General features: G+C 43.0%; 2 protein-coding genes across 4 annotated transcripts in view; one reads left to right on the plus strand and one right to left on the minus strand.

Annotated features, from left to right (window-relative positions):
* DOK6 (docking protein 6) overlaps window positions 1-22821 on the minus strand; it is a 799313-nt gene that overhangs the window by 40091 nt on the left and 736401 nt on the right. The gene's annotated exons all lie outside the window — the stretch shown is intronic.
* LOC134928712 (uncharacterized) overlaps window positions 1-22821 on the plus strand; it is a 53632-nt gene that overhangs the window by 25980 nt on the left and 4831 nt on the right. The window contains exons 2-4 of the mRNA XM_063924726.1: window positions 7623-7735; window positions 16170-16305; window positions 18408-18558. Of these exons, the coding sequence (XP_063780796.1) occupies window positions 7623-7735; window positions 16170-16305; window positions 18408-18558 (400 nt within the window). The remainder of the gene's footprint in view (window positions 1-7622; window positions 7736-16169; window positions 16306-18407; window positions 18559-22821) is intronic.

The raw sequence follows: 22821 nt of genomic DNA on the forward strand, positions 1-22821 counted from the left end.
CCAAAACCAAAGTCAAAACATGGGGTTCCGTGCATATCTCTACTCCTAACACAGATGGGTACATTAATAATGTCTATGTTACTTTTGATGAGGTACTAGAAACTATCTTTGTCCATCTCTTTAATACAGCTACCAAATGTGGCACCTTCCCATTAAAGATATTTTAAGCTCAACTTTCACAAATTTCAAATCAGTTAAAGACCTGAACACAGGCATTAAAACTGAGGCTAAATTGACTACTATCTAATTGAGACTTTTTTCCCCTGGTAGAGTGCTTAGTAACGGATTTTTATCCATCCCTTTTTAGTTCTTCAACATTACAATATAATTTTTTCAGCCTTTCTTGTGTTTGGGGTTAACATCAAATCTATAATTGCTAAACTTACAGTACAAGCTTAACTATTATATGGGCTCTCCTGGTTGGGCCATTTAGCATTGTATAAAATTATACATTAAACTATACTAACCTGTCTTCTACACGATCTCTTACAAAATTCCAAAAGGGATCCGGTCAAGATGCCGCCGGACGGAATCCCGGCGGTCGAAATACCGACGCCGGAATCCCGACCGCCGCAATCCCGACATATTCTCCCTCCGTGGGTGTCCACGACACCCATAGAGGGAGAATATAATAGTGTGCCGAGCGTAGCGAGGCACCGTGCCCGCAGCGTGGCGAGCGAAGCGAGCCCGCAAGGGGCTGCGTTCCGCTCGCCACCCCTGTCGGGATTGTGTGGTCGGGATTCCGGTGTCGGTATTTCGACCGCCGGGATTCCGACCACCGGCATTTAGTACTGATCCCTTCCAAAAGAAGCTATGAATAAAATAAAAAATGTATGGCCACTTACATTTCTAAAACTAAATCACAATTACTTTATTGCAGACATATAATAATTGTTCTGCCCCTGAATATCCCTTGGAAGATTCAATTTGACAATTTGAACCATACAACCACTAAACTGTTTAACATCTTTATCATCATTGCAGTCTTAGACACCTTATATACCTGGGATGGTAAGCTCATCTCATATAGATCTCAGACTACATGGATACACTACATGGATAAGGATATAAATCCCCCACTGTTTAGCTGATGTGAATTCCCTGGCTAATTCCCCTTTTTGTAGCTGCTGCTCTACCAGATAAATGACTATACCACCTGGTATCAGGGCTGGCCCTATAAATATGCAAACTATGTGGCTGAGTGAGGTGCCGCAAATAGAGGGAGCTCTGGCCATGAACCACGATAGAGAGTCGGCAGCCTGTCTCACTGATTAACTGTCACTGACTTCTATTACACAGTCAGTGCTGCTGCCTGCTGTGGATGCGGCCGCAGGCCCCCCTCCCACGCTCTGTAGTGCTGCATCATGCATATGTAATGAGCAACAGAGCATCATGATGTCATGCTGCTCATTACAATATTCGCAAACTGGGCCAGGGAGGATGCCCACCACTGTCACGTGGAAACTGGAGCGGATTCAGTGTGGTAGACATGATGTTGGAGAGGGTGGCCTGCATCTCGACTTTCCACTGCCATGCTCAATCTCTCAGAAGAGGTGAGTTCTTCTTTTTTAGGTATTTCTGTTGTCTGGCTCAGGCAGACATTCAGGAGTCACTGCAAAAATCTTTAGGTATTATAAACCAGACAACAGGGACAAGTTTAAAACAAATATATATTCATAAACTGCAACTTACACCATCCACACAGCAGGACACAGCTGCTTACATGATAATGTCCCAGACCAGTCCCATTCTGTAACACCAGGGCTTGCCGGCCAATAACGCAAGTTATGCAGCAGCGTAGGGTGGCAAGCTCTAAGGGTGCTGTTAACTGCCACTGCTCTGCAGAGTGAGACTTCACTGACTTGTGTGTCTGTTACATGCTGCACCTTGAGTCTCCATCTCCTCTGCTACGCTCCCCACACTCAGCCATGGCTGATACCTCCGACAAGCCCTACAGGGCAGACTATGCCAAGAACTGCAAGAAGTGCAGGGACAGTCATCTTAGGGAGAGAAGATGGAGGAGGAGCAGGAGCAGCAGCAGCTTGGTGATTGGTGACAGCACGTAGTACTACACACGGCCGCCCGCTTACAAGTACCCAATATGCAGACTAGCTGCAGTCTGTCTGCCTGAGCCCTTGGCCTTGAGAAAGAGTCCTATCACCTACGCAGTCATGGATCCAAGCCCCAGCACAGCACAGGGCCAGCTGCAGCATCATGAGCAGCCTAGAAGAGCCCACTAATATCCGGGGAAAGGAGATCTCTGTGAGTGCGGGTGTATATTTGCCCTAGCTGACTCTCACCTCTCTCTTTCTCTCTCTCCCTCATCCTCACCTCTCTCCTCTCTCTTGAACTCACCTGACCACTCTCTTATCCTCACCTCTCTCTCTTATCTTCTCTCTCTCTCGTCCTCACCTTTCTCTCTTATCTTCTCTTTCTCTCATCCTCACTGCTCTCTCTTATCCCCTCTCTCTCTTGTCCTCTCTCATGTCCTCACCTTTTTATCTCTCATACTCAGCTCTCTCTCTTGTCCTCTCTCACTCTCACCTCTCTGTCTTTCTCTCATTCTCACATCTCTCTCATCCTTACCTCTTTCTCTCTCTTTTGTCCTCTCTCACCCTCACCTTTCCCTCTTTCTCTCATCCTCACCTCTCTATCATCCTCACCTTTCTTTCTCTCTCTCTCTTGTCCTCTCTTACCCCCTCTCATGCTCACCTCTCTCTTGTCCTAATCTCTCTCGCTCTTGTCCTCACCTCTCTCTTGTCCTCATCTCTCTCTTTCTCTCTTGTCATCATCTTTCTCTCTCATCCTCACCTCTCTTTCTTGTCCTCACTTTACAGCTACTTCTATAGTGGTTCTACTGTGGTGTAATGTGTAAAAGGGGCTCTAAAATGGGATAATGTGTATAAGTGGCTCTATTGTGGTGTAACATACTGTATATAATCCGCTGTACTGTGATGTAATGTGTATAAGTGGCTCTACTGTAGTGTAATGTGTAAAAGGGGCACTACTGTGCAGTGTAACATGTATAAGGGGTATTAACGTGTGGTGTAATGTGAATAATGGACAATTGGTTCTATTCTGTGGCTATGCCTCTATATTTATGGCACGTGCCTTTGGGGTGCACTGTCCTGTTTAAATATGGGAGACTTGTCCTGAGCTCCACAAGGTCTTGAACCAGCCCTGCATATAATAGTAATAACAATAATAATAATAATAATAATAATAATAATAATAGTGTACATATGGCTCACCCTGACTGTGATGCAGTATATAATAATAATAATAATAATAATAATAATACAGAAAGGCTTGTGGATAATACCCCTTTAACATCACACAAATAACCTGGTATATTGCCGGGTCGATGCGGGTCGAGGTGCGTGTGAAAAGGGTATGTTAGAATTTCCCGGTTCAACTTATCCAGTATTTCAATCTGGAATAAAGTAGGGTTATTCCCAGGTTGAAGTGCAGTGTGAATGGATTGCCAGGTCAATGGGACCCAGGATCTGTTTACACTATAGGGGGAAGCGACACTTTAGGGACAGGCAGCGCTTGGAGATGATCTGATCTCCAGGTGCCGTCTCTGCACACATCACCAACACGTCAATATTCTGGGTTGGTGCCACCAGTCTGAAAGGGGTCTCAAGAAGGTCGCCCCTGGGAAGGACCCATGTAGAAGTCCCGGGTGAAACCCACCTTTAGTGATGTAAGTGGAATACCCTTCCATCAGAGGAAGTAGAGGCTAAGACAGTAGAGCAATTAATAGTGGTTTTTTTTTCATGTGTATTTTGTATTTCATGTGTATTTTTTGAGTGTGTGTTTTTTTTTCATGTGATTTATGTGTTGTCTTTTTCTTTTTTTGATCTACAGATTCCGTGGTGTCAGTGTTACATTATTACCTATACTCTCGATATTTCACACACAGTGTAAATGACAGTTATGTAAATATGAGAGTTTATTCCACCAAGGGGTTCCTAATGCTTTATCCACTTACCGAAAAAATGGGGCTAGGGCTGGAACTGCCTTGTAAGATAATAAGGAGCTGGAGTTTAACTTTTGATGTACTTGGGGTGTGTTTACTTGTAGACCAATGTTCTCCTCCTTTTTAAATAAGCTAATTTAATTTGTATTTTTGAGATACTTGAAACTTTCTAAATATATAAATTATAAAAAATATATTTCTAAATATATAAAAGTGCCATAGAACATACCTTTGTTAAATCTAGGTACAGTAGTTCCGAAAAATTAATGTTTGCAGGCATCAATTACATGCTCTTTAATGTGACAACAATCACTAAAATACAGTGCATTCAGCAGAAACCTGTTGCCAATTTGGCAGGATGAGTTTATGTAGCTTTCATGTCAAAGACCTTTTGTGACACGATCTCTGAAAATTCTTCCTGAGTTATCAGTTAAATCATTGGAATGATAATGTCATTATGAAATGAAATAATGAACAAATTGAATTTTTTTCTTCATTGATCTTGCTACACTTTCATACTATAAGTTTAAATGGTTTAAAGGGATAACATATATATGCAAATGCAGGCACAACGGAGTACTTTCACTCTATCACACCAGTTTCTTTGCTTTCTTTCATTTTGGGAGCATGGATGAATTTATTATGACAAGGTGGTAAAGGCCCAAATTTGAGGAAAAAACACATACACTAGGCTTAGGGCAAAAGCTGCAAAACTTAAAGGGCAACACTCAATTTCCATATAATTTTGTTGAGTGTGTTAGTCAATTTTTTGTACACAAACATTATACTTGTAAATGCATCTAAGATAATCATTTCCATGTATTAAATATATGTACATGTGAAAGGTGAAAGGCTAAGCTACAGCAGAAAGAAGTGGGTGAAGGGAACATGGGCTGACCTGGAAAAAGTGGGCATGGGGGTGGCAAAGAAATGTAAGGTCTAGGTACCGATTCTCATCCCATTATTTTCATCAGTATGGTATATCACTAAGCTAGGCAATCAATGTAATAAATCCTGTCTACAATTATTATGAAATGTGCAGGGTATATCATATAAACAAAAAAGTGAAAGAATTTGGAAGTATACTGTATATGGACTGTTAACATTTTAAACAACATTTTCCAAGGATTCCATACATTTAATTATTTGTTAATTCACACTAGACTTTAACTATCATTATCCTGTCAACTTCCATAAACTTTAAATAATATATTTAAAATTTACATAGAGTCAAAATTATTTGCAGAGGAGTTTTTTGGGCCTGCTTTAGAGTAAGCTGTAATTCTGCTGCTAAAACACAGGTGTAAAACAGCTCTGAGTGAATCTGGATGCTGTAAAAATAGGGCAGCCAATTTGATGAAACTAAAGCTGGCCATACACTTGTCCGATATGGCCACTTTTTACCCGATTGCGAAGGATCGGGCCAAGATATCAGGTGAAAAGTGGCCGAATTGGATGTGTTTGACATCCGATCCGATGAGAGGTCCCTTGCGCACCGGATCGGAGTTGGAGATCAGACGTGCTGCACATCTGACCACCGACTCGGGGTGGGCTTCGGCAGCGGGGAACGGGATGGCATGCGATATATCAGATGCAAAAGAACCGCATGCGATCCTGCCTCCCGGGAAGCTCCTGGGGTGGCTCACGGGGCATCGATGAGAAAATTACAGTAATGTATGGGGGCCTTTACTTCTGTATCTTTAGTGCTTTAAAATGTAACAATAAAACAAAAGCAGCAGCATGTGTCTTTACGTTAGTGTTAAGTCATCAACAATAGCTATGTCTCTCAAGGACTGTATCTGGATATGCCACGGAGTCTATAACAGGAAAAATGTGTATGCTTCTACTGTACTCCATCTGCACTTGCTCTGTCCCAACTGTCTGTACAGGTGCAGGGGGCCTCAAATACAATTAACATCAAAATTACAATCTGGGCTCTTTTTACATATAGTAAATCTTTTTTGATTTATTAAGCTTACTAACTCCAGGTATACACAGTTTACAGATGTTATCCTGAATTCTTGATACAGGTATAAATATATTTCCTTCTAATTTCATAATTTATTAAAAATATTTGGATCTATAAATAGAAACCCTGAAGCAGTGAATTATATATTAGAACTGTATGTGTTTATTGTATATAAATTGCTGATGCTGTGTTTTATGCTATTTTACAGTAGCACCTTGCATGAATAAATCTCTACTACTAAAAAGGCACCATAAATTAGATCATATTTTAGATTTGATGTCTGTGAAATTTGTGGAGCTTCTGTGTGTTGCATTTTATATCCTTCTGTAGTTTAATATTAAGCAGCTGGACCTGTCACAATGATTTATCTTTCTTTGATTGAAAAGTATATAAAATTACCTCCATGACTTGCTTCTAATATGGAAATGCTTATTTTTATTGGCTAGTTAGAGACAATTTCAGTTGCATTTTAGCTTTGTAGAAAAACCCACATAAAAAGGCACTTATCCTTGGCTTTAGGGGTAGGATAAAAAAGATTATAAGTGCCTTTCAGGTTTTAACAAGCAAAGTGCATTTTATGCAGCTGTAAAAACAATGCTGTAACAGGGCTGTACAGCACCCTGTGCCAACCACACCCCCTGGGTGCACTGTGTCATGCTGAGGGGGTGGGGTAAGGCTGGTGTGAAATGATGATGATGGCTATGAAGTCAACCATACAGACAGGTCAGGTCTGACAGCAGCACATGGGAGAAAATATGGGTTTATTTCCATGCATGTGAAATCTAAGCAATTGCAGCTGTCTTGCATTCAACTTGGTATCAGTCCTTTTGTGAGCATTGCTGGAACTACCAATAAGCTAAATGACAATCGTTTATACTAGAGATGAGCGGTTTGGATTTAGAGAAATCCTATCTTCCAGTAACCAAGTAAATTGTATTGTTCTATTATTTGCATTGTACTATGCGCTGTACCCCAGTGCAACTTTGTTCATGTATGTAGAAAAGCCATTTGATTCCCTGCAGTGTGAGCTGAGCATTTAAAAAATAAAATATATATATAGTTCTATTGTGTGTACCGTTCTGTGCTCTGTACTCCAGTGCATTTGTTCATGTACAGCATACAGAAAAGCTCTTCCAATCCTTGCAGTGTGAGCTGATCTGTGAATTGAAAAAAAAGTGTATTGTTCTACTGTTTATACTGTTCTGTGTGCTGTTCCCCGGTGCAATTGTTCACATATAAATAAAAGCCCTTTGAATCAGTGCAATGTGAGCTGAGATGGCATCTTGGCACTGTAGAGCTGTTAGCTTAGCTGCCTTAATCCCATTGCTAGGCTGTTCTTTTTTTTTTTGGGGGGGGGAGGGGGGTACCCAAACAAAAACAAGAACATATCAGCATAACAGTGACAGTCTTTATAGCTGAAGTGCTTGGTTAGGTAAACTGTGCATGTCCTTGTTAGGATTCATAATTGGCGGGTGAATTGCTAGAGAAGAATAAATGCTGGTGTAGAACAGAAAACCAGTACAGGAATGTTTGTATCAAATAAATCTGAATTAAACAAAGCATTCATCAGAATGTAACAATGGTAACTTGCAGATGTAAAACAGGGTAGAAAGCTGTTGTAAGTTAAACTCCACATAAAAGCATTATATTGCAGCAAAATATACTTAACAGTCTTTGGTACAGGTGCATGGGTCTTTGGTACAGATGCAGACTGGAGACAAATAAAGCAGGGGATACAGAAAACCTGTCTTGAAGCTGGATACAGACAAGGATTTCTGGACCAGGTACAAGAATCAAGTTTGAAACTGGCTACAGGCAAGGTGTACAGGAACAAGTAACAAGGATCAGTTAAAACGAGCAAGGCTTGACACTGGTTAGAAACTAACAGTAGCTATAACTGGCCCTGAGGGCCAGAAGAAGGCCAATCACTGTAGCACACAAGTACAGGCCCCTAATCACAATGTTCTACAGCTGGGGCAATGTAATTAATTAATAGTATGTTCCAGCTGATTAGACTAGCTGGGTCTGCTCTCAGACAACAGCACATCTGGCAGCCCAGAGGTACTGCAGGCAAGATACATAACAGCAACACGTCTGGCAGCCCACAGGTACTGTAGCCCAGATACATAACAGCAGCACCTCTGGCAGCCCAAAGGTACTGTAGGCCAGATACATAACATCAGCACCTATGGCAGCCCAAAGGTACTGCAGGTCATACATAACAGCAGCACCACTGGCAGCCCAGAGGTACTGCAGGCCAGACAATATAAATGGCAGAGTCCTAATAGTCCTTTATAACAACATATGGGTGGGTAGATGGGAGGAACCAAGGACAATTTCCTCTTGCACCTGTTTTCATTTATGCTACTACTGCGTGGCAGTGTCTCATGAATGTGCTATAAACTTCCATATATTTATGCCATGCTCTGTCGCTTAATAGTCAGCCAGATAGCTACAATCTTTGGACTAACCTGGAAGAAAACAGTATTGTGAGCTGTGATGTAATCAAAATTGACTGGAAATGAATGTTATTGAGGTTAAAATACCATAGGAACAAAAAAAAAGCTCACATTCTGCAATTTTAGCTTTTTTTATACATTTAAAAAAAAATACACATTCAAAACGAATTAGAACCAAATCCAAAACCAGCAAAAATGGGCCAGCGCACATCTCTAGTCTATGCTCTTGCAAACTTATCTCTTATCAAGTTGATTCCATTACTATTGCTGCTTGCCCCCAAACAAGCTGGCTGAGAAAGTATCAGCATACTTCGTAAGCAGATTGTTATATTTATAAAAAATGTTCTTGATATAAAAATAGAAAAATAGCAAGCACCAAGGGGCATAGTCATCATGAAAAAATTGCGCAATGAGAATTTTAGTTTTAAGTTCCCCATGTGCATTGTATTGTCAGGGGCTGCCCGGCTGCTGTAATGAACTATGCAGCCATGGCCCACCCCCTGTCGCATAATATTGCTGGGGGCAACCTGGCTGTTGTAATGAACTGTGCAGCCTCGGCCCCTCACACACCCCCACCTGCGGCATCGTATTGCCAGGGGCTGTGTGGCTGCGGTAATGAACTGTGCAGCCACGGTCCCCTGCAGCATCGTATTGCCAGGGGCTGACCGGCTGCTGTACTGAAATGTGCAGCCACGGTCCCCTGCAGCATCGTATTGCCAGGGGCTGCCTGGCTGCTGTAATGAACTTTGTAGCCACGGTCCCCTGCAGCATCTTATTGCCAGGGGCTGTCTGGCTGCTGTAATGAACTTTGCAGCCACAGTTCTCTGCAGCATCATACTGCAAGGGCTGTCTGGCTGCTGTAATGAGCTTTGCAGCCACGGTCCCCTGCAGCATTGTATTGCCAGGCACTGTCTGGCTGCTGTAATGAACTGTGCAGCCACGGTCCCCTGCAGCATCATATTGCCAGGGGCTGCCCGGCTGCTGTAATGAATAGTACAGCCGCAGCTTCTCTTTCAAACTCCAAAAATCAAGCATGGGGAGTGTAGAAATTGTGACAAATGAATATGCTCCCAAAAGATTATTCAACTCATCTGGCAAAATAATGCTTTCTGATTTTTTTGTATTATTTTATTTCAATGGCTCCTCAAGGGTTTTGTAATACTGTACAAAGGAGATGACACTTACAAACAAATTACAAAAGTACATTTGCAGGCTTGTTTACTAGTCTACATAATTACATAAATACAATCTGTAAATTAGATAATTATGTAAATGACACAACAGGAGGGTCCTACTTATGAGTTTACATTATAGAGGGGCTGAGTGTAGACAGAAAAGAGGTGTGTTAGGCTTGTGTAGTATCACAGGTATTTCGCACAAGGGGCAAATAAATTGATTTGTGTTACATAAATATTAGTGTTATTATTTGTTATATAAGGTTGACAAAATGCATTTATGTTTACAAGTTATACTGTATGTTCTGTCACATTGATTTTTTATTTTAGAATCACATTTGCTTGTTCAATTGGATATAGTGCTCCAAAATAAATTTTGCAGCCCAATTCAAAATGATCTGCATCCAATTAACATACAGTATATAAAAAGACATTCCATCCACCGTTACCAAATCTGCCTAATTAAGGAGTGTATTCCTGCTTTGTGTATGGAAATTCATTTATCTACCTACATTACCTTTTGCTTTGCAGTGCCATTCTGCATTGTATATTTTGCACATATATTCTCTTCATGTCTATTTACATCTGAAGTTGTTTGTAAATTTTTGGATATTGGCATTCCACATTCATTTGTGTGTGTTACATTTATTTTTCAAAAACATTCTGTCATTTTTACTGTAAACACACCTTGTGTTTTCTGCTACAAACCTAACATTAACATTTAGGGCGAAATGTACTAAGAATCAAATTTGGTCAAATTGCTATTCTTGGAGTTTTGCCTTTTTTTTTTAAATCTCAGAGATTTACTAAAGTCAAACACAGGAGTAAAATGACAAATTGAAGTGTAAAATACATATGAAAACACAACTAGATTTCAATACACCATCGAACCAACTCACAAGTACTGTACTTTCCATAGAACACGGAAATGTACTAAAAATCCCGTTTTATGCACGGTGCAAACTTAGGTCAAAATACACTTTAGAAATAGATGTCACCATGAGCAGCATGTTTTCAGAAGCCTGCACATATTGGTGTGATCCATGTGATCTGTGCAGTGCTTCTCCATGTAAAACTATTAAAAACAGATAATAAAAAATATATGGGATACCCCCTTCCCAAGCATAACCGGTCATGGGCTCTTTGAGTTGCCCTGGTTTTAAAAAATACTCAGGACAAATGCATAGGGGTCCCCTGTATTTCTTGAACCAACACCAGGCTCTTGGGTCCAACCCTGGTTCTAAATTAGTGTGGGGAAAAATTGCATAGGGGTCCCCCATATTTCTAGAACCAGCACTGTGCTTCACTAGCAAAGGGTTAATGCCAAAACTTGATGGGGTCTGCTGGCCAAAGCATCACCCCCCAACTAGTCAGCCTAAGCCTGGAAATCCTGGGAAGTGGGGACCCCCCCAATGAAGGGTCTCCCCAACTCCTTCCCAGGTCAGGACTGAAGCCCGGTGCTATCCTCCGGACCCCTGGGTGGTGGGTGTGAGGTTGATAGCTTTCAGTTAAAGATAATATTGGCCAGGTCTCAGCATACCTACCTTGCATGCAGGTACTTGGAGAAACAAGTACCCGCATGTAGGGCATTAAGGGCCCACTGGTACCTTTATTCCCCTTGTAAAATAAATGTTAAAATGACCACAGTACACACACACACACACACACACACACACACACACACACACACACACACACACACACACACACACACACACACACACACACACACACACACACACACACACACACACACACACTAGAAAGTACAACTTGAATACACACACTCATATTCACACTCTATACTCACCTACCCCTTGTCCAGTAGGAGCTGCTCAGACCACTTCTCCAGTAGGCATCCCAGGTAAAGGAAAAAAAAAAAAGCAATCCAATCCAGTGTATTGAGAAAGTGCTATATGGCCATCATTTTTATGGCCGACAGCTACTATAGTAACAGGCCACTGATTGGCTGTGAGTCACTGTTTCTCAGACAATCAGCACCTCCCCATGGACTTCAATGGGACCTATTTTATTGCATTTTTAGTGATGACTTCCCTGGCACATATTTGCCAACTGAGGTGACTGGCTTCTGATTCACAAAAAATGAACACAAAAAATGCTATTGATTTACAACTTAAGTCAACAGAATGATGAGGCTTTCAAAGCATAAGAAAAACAACATACACAGTATATAAACTGTTCTAAGATACCAGCATAGTGGTGTCATCTATGCGGAATCCAGTTTGGGTTATGTTGACATAATACACAATGTCATATTTGTTTATCTGTTGACCGAGGCCGGGCAGGAGGAGTGAACGTGTCCCTCAGCCGGGACGTGATGACGTCATTCGGCCGCTGCTGGCGCGTAGGATTGTGGGTAGTAAACAACGCGAGGCAGTAGGTGGGACAAAGACGCGCGGCTGAGGTGAGACAACATCATCTTTACCCGCCAGCGCACCGGACCAGGGAGGAGTGTTTATTAGGTGTGGGGTAAGGTATAAATGTTTGCTCAATGTATACATGTGTTTGGTCTGACGAAAGCTAGAATATAGCTGAAACGTTACCAGAGCTTGGTCTCTTTTGTGATTTATTTCGTTGTTAAAATTCCTCGTGAGTGCCACCCAGTTTGAACGAATTATATATATATATATATATATATATATAGCTAGCTAGGGAGATGGGACAGACCTAGAAGAGGAGCCTGGCCTTAAAAAATAGTGTGAGGGGAGGGAAAAAAGGATGGCCCACCAGTCGAGGGTAGGGAAAGGAGGGGAGGGCAGACTGGGGTGATAGTGTATGGTGTGAACATCTCGTGTCATTACTCTGAGATGGTACAGAAGAAAAAAAAAATAAATTATATATATATATATATATATATATATGGGTTGGGTATGCGTGACCCGCATCCCGGCAGCGGTATGCCGTGCAGCGCAAGTCACCCCGTGCAGGCTTGCTGTGGTCACCACAGGTTCTATTCTCACTCTATGGGTGTCATGGACACCCACAAGTGGGAATAGTCCCTGTTGGCTGGCATGCCAACCGTCAGGATTTTCAGGGGGCGGAATGAAGAGGAAGGTGCTGTGACCTCTTCATATAATATATATAGTATTAATTTCGGAGAGCCTGTCCTCCTGAATGCATGCAAAATGGGAGGGAGGGCATGTGCCAAAATGGCTCTTACAGACAGACAAAGTGAGGAGTCAAGAACTTGCAGGATTAGGCGGGGGGGGGGGGGGGATGAAAAAGAGCGTGGTGGTGGTGATGGGAACAGGTAAAGAAAAGAGGATGAGCATCAATCACAGTGGCGGGCAGGGCAAACTCAAATGTCCTGGCAGGTGGTTCCTTTGCCAGTGTAGTTTAAGCACTGCCCATTGGTTCCTTGGCAGAACTCTTGCCAGCTGCTCTGCTTTGCCTGCTGGAACTTCTCCTTGCTGCTAAGTCCCGGGGCTGCCTTTTCTGAGCTCAAAGGATTAGTGTGCGGGGACAGGTCTGGTGGGTGACAGAGCGAGTGTGGAGGGACAGGTCTGGTGTGTGACAGGGTAAGGGTGCGGGGATAGGTCTGGTAGGGGACAGGGCGAGGGTGCGGGGATAGGTCTGGTAGGGGACAGGGTGAAGGTGCGGGGATAGGTCTGGTAGGGGACAGGGTGAGGGTGCAGGGACAGGTCTGATAGGGGACAGGGTGAAGGGACAGGTCTGGTAGGGGACAGGGTGATGGTGCAGGGACAGGTCTGGTAGGGGACAGGGTGAGGGTGCAGGGTCATGTCTGGTAGGGGACAGGGTGAGGGTGCGGGGATAGGTCTGGTAGGGGACAGGGTCAGGGTGTGGGGATAGGTCTAGTAGGGGACAGGGTGAGGCTGTGGGGATAGGTCTGGTAGGGGACAGGGTGAGGGTGCAGGGACATGTCTGGTAGGGGACAGGGTGAGGGTGCGGGGATTGGTCTGGTAGGGGACAGGGTGCAGGGACAGGTCTGGTAGGGGATAGGATGAGGGGACAGGTCTGGTAGGGGACAGGGTGAGGGTGCGGGGACAGGTCTGGTAGGGGACAGGGTGCGGGTGCGGGGACAGGTCTAGTAGGGGACAGGGTGAGGGTGCGGGGACAGGTCTGGTAGGGGACAGGGTGATGGTGCAGGGACAGGTTTGGTAGGGGACAGGGTGAGGGGACAGGTCTGGTAGGGGACATGGTGAGAGAGTCTGTGCAGGCAGGTATGGGCACAGGTACAGCCCCCCCCCCATTTTGTCCTTTCACAGCAACCCCCACCCCACAACATTAACCTTACATTGGTAACCTCCCTTCAATATTTTCTACCACATCACAGTACTTATCCACAGTGTCCTCATCACAGGCAACGCCAGCAAACAATAAAATTACCTTGTAATAAACGCCCCTGCGCCTTCACCAGCTCCCCCGGCAGCCTGGACTGACATGACACTGAGAACACTGGAAGAGTGGAGATAAGGGAGACGGGGCTGCTCAGCCACAACACAAACATAACGTCCGGGTACGAGTGCCTCTCGTCCGCAGCCAGCCATGCGCATGTGGCTGCGGATGGCCATCAATATGTGACATATAGCAGTCTTAGGGGGGGATTGTCAGATGGCTACCCGGCGTGCCCCTGACCCAACCAGCCCCTGTGATTCCTAGCCCGGCTCCAGCCTGGATCTGAAAGCTGGAGGCGGAGCTTGGCTAGAATGAACCCTAGATGAACGGGGGAGGAGCCTCATGCTGGTGCGGGCCGTGCATCTGCCTGCAAAAAAAAAATCTCCTAAATGACACGGAGGGGACACGTGCCTGGGTGCCCCCCCCCTCAACCCAGAGTCCGCCACTGTGGCAGAGTGGAGTATGACGACCGCTGACAGCTTGTGACAGGAAAAAGTTTTTTCCTGTCACCACTGTCAGTCTCCTTGGGCCTATTTTCATGGGGAGGCCTGGAGCTGCAGCTCCATCCGCCCCATTGTTAATCCGGCCCTGATTATGATGAACATCAACAAAAGCTAAAGATTGCTAGCCAAAAGGATCATAGATCAACTAATGACAATGAGCACATTACAAAAGTATTATTATTATTATTATTATTATTTTTTTTTTTTCATAGCATTAAACTGAAAGTGTGGATGCAGTGAGAAACAACCAGAACACATATAAAGACCTATATAAAGAATGCAAAAGTGTTTCCTATGATTATCATACCAGTCATACACAGCAGCAGGTATAGATATTTATTATTTTAGTAATAGTGTAACTATAAAATGTAATGATCTAGCTTTAATCTGTAATCTGTATTTAAGACCTAAGGGGTAATTCAGAGTTGATCGCAGCAGCAAATTTGTTAGCAGTTGGGCAAAACCATGTGCACTACAGGCAGAGCCGGCGGAACACGCTCAGCAAAGGGATGCAAAGCATGTAGGCGCCAAGCATCTCTGCTGCTGTGCGCTGCTGCTGCCGACTGCCACAGTGCCTCTCACACTGTACAAGCAGCGGTGCCGGCAGCATGATCGCGGATCTTCTAGCCCTGCCCCTCCACTGATGTGATCTCCTGTGCCGCTGGAGGGATGAAGAGTGGGGGGACGGACATACTTATGAGTAAAAGCTGGCTCCGGGAGAGAGAGAGCTGCAGTTACTGCTGACTGCAGTACTGCCAGGAGCCACTAGATGCCCCCATCTCCACTGAGTCATCTCACCTGCCAGGGCCCTGATCATCAGAGAGACTGCCCGGGACCCTACAGAGGAACTAAGTGAGTTTTCTTTCTATGTGTGATTATCTATCTATCTATCTATCTATCTATCTATCTATCTATCTATCTATCTATCTATCTATCTATCTATCTATCTATCTATTTTTCTATCTATCTATTTTTCTATCTATCTATCTATCTATCTATCTATCTATCTATCTATCTATCTATCTATCTGTCTGTTTCTATCTGTCTGTTTCTATCTATCTGTATCTATCTATCTATCTATCTATCTATCTATCTATCTATCTATCTATCTGTCTATCTGTCTATCTGTCTGTCTGTCTGTCTGTCTGTCTCTATCATCTGTCTGCCTGCCTGTCTGTCTATCTATCTTCCATCCATATCTGTTTGTCTATAGACAATATATCTCTATATATGTGGGAGTGGATTGCCATTATATATATATATATATATATATATATATATATATATATATACATACAAACGCTCGGCTCCGGCACTCCAGTACACAATAACCTGCTAAGGTGCCTTCCCTGTGGGACCAGCCCACCTAGACATGCAAACCGAATTGAGGCGGCACTCAGAGACTTAGTAGAATGGTGAAACAGGCATCCGAGCAGGGATGCTGATTTTAATCGTGTAACGTTTCGGGGACGTATCCCCTTCCTCAGACAAAGACACAGTGTGTAAAGCACTATAGGAGTATAATGTATGTGTGTTATCACTTTGTTTGCCACTTTTTCATGTGATTGGCATACTCGAGCTTGTATCAGCGCCTCCATGTATGTCATGTCTTGGTATTTGTCACAATGTGTTTTTTTAAAATATGCATTATACGTGTCTAATATTTAGATGTTGTACATTTGTGTACATCTTATTGTATTACAGCTTGCGGCGCGTCGTCGTGGCAACCGGCCAGCCCACGCACGTCACTTCCTGGACTGTGGTGACGCAGAGACCGGAGGTGCCGGACGGGGAAGCCAGGTGGACCGCGATGCACGCTGCTGCGAGCGGGGGAAGGGGGGTAAGTTGCACTAATTATGTATTGTATATATATCTGCTTTACACACTGTGTCTTTGTCTGAGGAAGGGGATACGTCCCCGAAACGTTACACGATTAAAATCAGCATCCCTGCTCGGATGCCTGTTTCACCATTCTACTAAGTCTCTGAGTGCCGCCTCAATTCGGTTTGCATATATATATATATATATATATATATAATAGACTGATAGATAATTGTGAGTGAGCACCCACTGTTGTTGTAAATGAATGCCATGGTGCCCTCATTATGGATAATGTAGTCATGCAATGGTTCCCTGGGATGAGACTGGCACATCGCCTTGAGAAAAAGCGCCCTACTTGGCGTTGAATCGTCAGCGACTATGCTTTCTTTTTTTTAGCATAATACACAAAAAATTTATTTTATCAAAACCGCTGCCTGGTTTCTTCTACAAGGATATGCCAGTCCCATCCTAGGGAACCATCGCATGACTATATGTATATATGTGTGTGTGTGTGTGTGTGTGTGTGTGTGTGTGTGTGTGTATGTATATATATATATATATATATATATATACTAGCTGGAGTACCCGGCATTGTCCGGGATTTTAAGAATGTCTGAAAAATAAATTTAAATATTAAACACACACTATAAATAACATTGTAGATAGCTGATTACCCGTGCTTTGGTAAATGAGAATGATAGTTGTTCGTTGATTTTCGTTAGTTGGAGATCTAGTATATAGGCATATCTTGCTTCCCTGACGAACTTTGTGTTGTGGGTGGAACCCTTTTTGGTCCTCCAAGGGACCCTGCTCTTTCTACCAGTCTGTGGATTCCTGCTGCCTCCATTCCCCTCCTCACATCATGTCAGTGTCCCTGTGAAATTATCGAGTTTTTTACAGTTTCTTATATAGCACAGCACATTATGTATCTCCTGATATACTCTGTGCTGCTGGGGGACCGTGTTACTTCCATTATATAACTGTCAGTGTGTGGGTTTGTGCTATCTACATTCCCCTCCTCACATCATGTCACTGGCCCTGTCACATGCAGCCCTGTCATCACTGGCATATCATGCATGTCCTGATATAGTCTGTGCTGCTGGCCTACCCCTAAGGGTGCTAGTGGTGTGTTACCCCCACAGTGTTTGTTCCCAGAGTGTAAGTCATATATGTACCAAGGCTGGTGTAAATTGCTTCAGGCATTCCAGAGTTATACTGTCTGCTGAAAAAGTCTGTGCTGCTGCCACACTCCTAGGGGTGCTAGGGTTGTCTTACCCCCACAGTGTTTGTTCCCAGCTTGTAAGTCATATGTGAGTGTACCAAGTTTGTTGTAAATTGGTCCAGGCATTCGGGAGTTATGCTGTCTCCTGAAATACTCTGTGCTGCTGTCCCAACCCTAGTGGTGCTAGGGGTGTCTAACCCCCACAGAGTTTGTTCCCAGATTGTAAGTCAGATGTGTACCAAATTTGGTGTAAATTGCTCCAGGCCTTCCACAGTTTTGGTGTCTGCTGACACTCTGTGCTGATGTCCCACCCCTAGGGGTGCTAAGGGTATATAACCCCCACAGTGTTTGTTTCCAGAGAGTGTAAGTCATATGTGTACCAAGTTTGTTGTAAATTGATGCAGGCATTTCAGAGTTATGCTGTCTGCTGAAATACTCAGTGCTGCTGCCTCACCCCTAGGGGTGCTAGGGGTGTCTTCCCCACACAGTGTTTGTTCTCAGATTGTAAGGCATACGTGTACCAATTTCTGAGTACATTGCTCCAGCAATTCTGGAGTTATGCTGTCTCCTGATATACTCTGTGCTGCTGTCTGCCCCCCTAGGGGTGCTAGGGATTTCAAATTGTTTTAGTTGCCTCTGCCGTGTTTTAATACATTTGTATATAAAATGTTATGATCTTCGCTTGTAAACTGTGGATTTGTATAGAAAGACAGAACAACTTTTCATTTATATATATATATATATATATATAGTGCTTAAAGTGGGGCGGTATACAGTGGTATGGCATACCGCCACTTTGAGCACTGGCAGGTCACCTATAGTGGGAAGATTTTCTGTGGGGTCATCTGTAGCCCTATCCCCCTAAGAATGTTACCCATCACAGCATTCTTGCATTACAGGCAGTCTTTTGACTGGCACAGCTATTAGAGCGGTCCATCTATATTGCGAGAAGAGGCTCCAAGCCCCTACCCAGCAGAAAGGGAGCTCCAGCACATATACCAGTGATGCCGCGCACATCGGAGGCAAAGCAGGTCCGCTTCTGACAGAAAGGTAAGTTAAGCATTGCACTCCCAGCTGCCACCTGCCACAATTATTTTATTGTAGAGGGGATAAAGTGAGACAAGGCAAGACAACTAAGGGGGGTATTCAGTAGCAGTCGCTAGTGAAATGCGATCGCATCTCCCCTCTTTCCCCCGCAGGGCACACTCAGAGGACCTACTCTACGTGGGTGGGGAGATGCGATCGCATCTCAGTTATGTGAATGCCTCTGCCTGATTGACAGGTATAGGTATTTGCTAGGTGGTACACAGTGGCAAACGCAGGATTTGCATGGGGGGGTTTCCAGAACTGGGCGGAGCCAATCACGGGGGTGGGGACTGAGGTGACCCAGTATATGCTGGGTCCGTAAAACTAGTGTGTCTGTGTGTGTGTTTATATATATATATACATATATCTACACACACACACATATATATATATATATATACATACACACACACACACATACATACATATACACATATACATAGCATATTAAACATGCATACATATATATATATATATATATATATATATGTACACACACATACAGTACACATATATATACACATGTATATATATATATATCATGTGTATGTGTGTGTGTGTGTGTGTGTGTGTGTTTATATGTATGTATGTATATACATGTGTATATATGTATGCACATGGATATATATATATATGTACTATAATTAAAATAAAGTAAACTTTTATTGCACTTACAAGTGCCACCAGGAAGACAGCAGGCTGCAGAGGACGCTAGACAGCCATTAATAATACTCATGCAGCAAAAAAAAAAAAAAAAAAAATTTTTTTAGTGGAGGGGGGTTTCTAGGTGCTCGGAAACCCCCCTGGGTGCGCCACTGGTACGGTGCAGCAAAGTGGCATTGCAGGGGAGGTGGCGCGCATTTTGACGGGCGTGGGAAACGGAGGCGTGTTTGGTGCAGCTCTGCGCCTGCCTTTGCTGCCTGGCTGCAGAGGCAGGGGGCATCCACAAATCAGCCCTGTGCTGGCCAGCACCCAGCATGTGATTTTATCATTAGCAGTTTTGCAATTGGTACTATTGTGTGGCATTGCCCCACCCATTCGCGGCGAGCGACTTTGGCATGGACTGTCCCTTTATTGAGTATGGGAGGGAGGGCACAAATTTATAGTTTGCAGGGGGCCGAACACCCTTGCACCGGCCCTGACTACAGGTGTGGCAGATATAACATTTGCAGAGAGAATTAGATTTGGGTAGGTTATTTTGTTTCTGTGCAGGGTAAATACTGGCTGCTTTATTTTTACACTGCAATTTAGATTTCAGTTTGAACACACCCCACCCAAATCTAACTCTCTCTGCACGTTACATATGCCCCACCTGCAGTGCACATGGTTTTGCCCAACTGCTAACAAATTTGCTGCTACGATCAACTCTGATTAGGCCCATAGTGCCTAATTCAGCATGGATCGCTATTCAGAGAAATCGCAAATTAAGCAATTATCGAATGACTGCGCATGGTAGCATTCACATTGCGTTCGTGTGAGTGGTAACATCGACAGAAATTGCATACAGATCATAATCGCAATGTAGCCACTTTTTAACTGAAAGGAATCCGCCATTACTGGGCGGAAACCTGCCATTTTTTGGGTGTGTTAGAAAAAACGCAGGCGTGCCCAGGCATTTTTGGGGAGGGTCTCTAACATCAGCGCATACCACTTCCAGGCCGTCTCAGCCACAGATTACTGGCAGCCTCAGACCTACTCATATTTGCTCATACGTCAAAAATTATTTTATTTTCCGGGAATTGCGTATCTGCATCTGCGAGTGGATAGCAATATGTGATGCATTAGCAATTTTGAATGGGGCATTTTTTCTTCCTGTCTGGCGGCACCTTTCTACTGCAGAAAAGTGCAATTTCTCTGAAAAATTATGCATGCTGAATTAGGCCCATAGGGCAGTATCCAATTAGCTGCGGTAATTTAAGCCTAGTACACATGGGTAGATGTGATCAGAGATGTGTGCTGAGTTATCTAGCACAGACCGCTCAGCACACATCTCTCCACCCGCTCAGCACAGAGCAATGTGTGCTGAGCAAGGGGACAGGGTGGGTGCTCATTTCACCCAGCGGTGAAATGAGCAACCTGCTAGATTGTGCCTGCATGCAGGCCAATCTAGCACCTGCATGCAGGCACAATCTAGCAGGTCGCTGTCTCCGGCACCCCTACTCATGGAGGGATGTGTTCTTAATTTCTAAGCAATCTAGTTAGATTGCTTAGAAATTAAGTGAACATCGCTCCGTGTGTACCTCTCTTTACTGTGGCTAATTTACCCACCCGGGGCTATCCAATTAGCCTCGAAGCCATCACTTATTGGTGATTTTGTTGGCAGGCAAAACCAAATTCGCGATAAGCATGTATTTTTTTCCCAATCGTGGTCCGAAAAAACACATAGGTCTTGCAGATCCTATGTGTTTTTGCATGAAAATTTTACATTTTTCGGGCATAAAAAATGGGGGTTAATTGGATAGCCAGAAAAACTGGTACTAAAAAAACCCAAACAATTTGGGTTTGATTGTATTCCTCTCATAATAGGGTATAAAAGATGATATACAGTATGAAAAAATTAATATTGTAGAAAAGTATACTTAAGCATGAAATGAATAAAAACAAAACATTTTAATGAATGTTTTACATTAAAAGTTTTAAATTTCTCTTGCCAAGTATTTTCTACTTTTTAACTTTTGTCTGTTTTTCATTCATTGAATTTGTTGCATTTATTAAATTGGTTATTTTTTTAAGCAGAACATTGTGTTCTGAGACTTGCTAGTTTATCTTGTGGTACTGTCTATTAAGTTGCTAATGGCAACACATTTTCTTTCTCCACAGGCTCTAGTGCAGTCTGAATCTTTTTACAAATTGCACAAATTAAATATACTTTGCCATGTATAATGAGATTTGAACTTTTGTTTTATGCTATTTATTTTGAATATTATGCAACCTGTTTATTTGTATGTTATTGGGAATATGTCCCCCAAAATATTATGTTGTGTTACTAATATTTTTTTCCTTCGATTAAAGTAGTGTCCTAACTAAACTTTACTAATTTATCTAGAGCAGATCCTGCTATTCTATAAAGTCCAGAATTTAATAGTGTTCAAAGAAGTACTAGCACAGAGTTGTTATAATGGTTTTCATTCACTTTGGGCCCACATTCAGGCTCTGGCTGTCCAATTACGTTTTTATAGATATTTGGGGATGTGTATAGGTATTTGGGGATGCGTGAATGGCATGTGGAAGAGGTATAAGTGGCATGTGGGCTAGATTTTGGGACTTATGAGGATCATATGAAAGGTCTAAGTGGTATGTGGTGAGGTCTAGGTAGCATGGGGGGCATGTAAAGGGATCTGAGTGGCATTTGGGGATGTCTGAATGATATGTGCATAGGTCTTAGTGGCAAGTAGGGTTGTATTAGAGTACATGTGAGATCAGAAGACTCATGAGGATCTGTGAGGGAATTTTATGGCAAGTTGAGCGTCTAAGGGATTGTTTGTGGGGTTATTTTGGAGTGACATGTGTAGCATATTTTAAGTAATTGCAGCATATGGGTGCATATTGTAGTTATTTATTTTACTTGAAATTATGGGTCATGTGCCAATCTTTTGAGGTTGGAAGTCCACACATACTGCACTAGAAACATACTGGGTATCCCATCACTTCTGTATACTGAAGAAGAAAATCTACAGAAGTATTACCTGCAAACTCACTACATATTCTCATAAAATCTATATTTTTGTACACAGATTAATTGGCACAAAATAAAAACAATAACATCCCTTTGTTATGTGTTTAGGTGGGGGGAGGTCTGTACTTTGACCCCACCATTTGCATCACCAATACTCAGCACATACATATAATGCACTTATTACCTTTTTCACGTTAAAGACATGCATCATACTGTATATCAATCTATCCCTAAAGAAAATGTTACAGAATACATAACTTCAACTTCAGCACATGCATTTAAATAAAAATTTTAATATAGTATCCAAATATTAAAAAAAAATATATATATGCCTCGGGAATGTCTAGCACCCCTCCAGTTTCTATCTACATGTTCCTATTGCAACATAACCCCCAGTGGCAATAGATTTCTCACTCGCATTACAATCCCCCAGCTGTGTTCATTGTCTCCCATTGAATAATTACCTCCTCCCCCTGTGGAAATAAATTTCCCTGTTACTAGATGTTCCCACTCCCCATTGGCAATAAACCCCTTGTCAGTCATATTGCTAA

This window comes from Pseudophryne corroboree, chromosome 5, assembly GCF_028390025.1.
Source record: "Pseudophryne corroboree isolate aPseCor3 chromosome 5, aPseCor3.hap2, whole genome shotgun sequence".
NCBI classification, from domain to species: Eukaryota; Metazoa; Chordata; class Amphibia; order Anura; family Myobatrachidae; genus Pseudophryne; species Pseudophryne corroboree.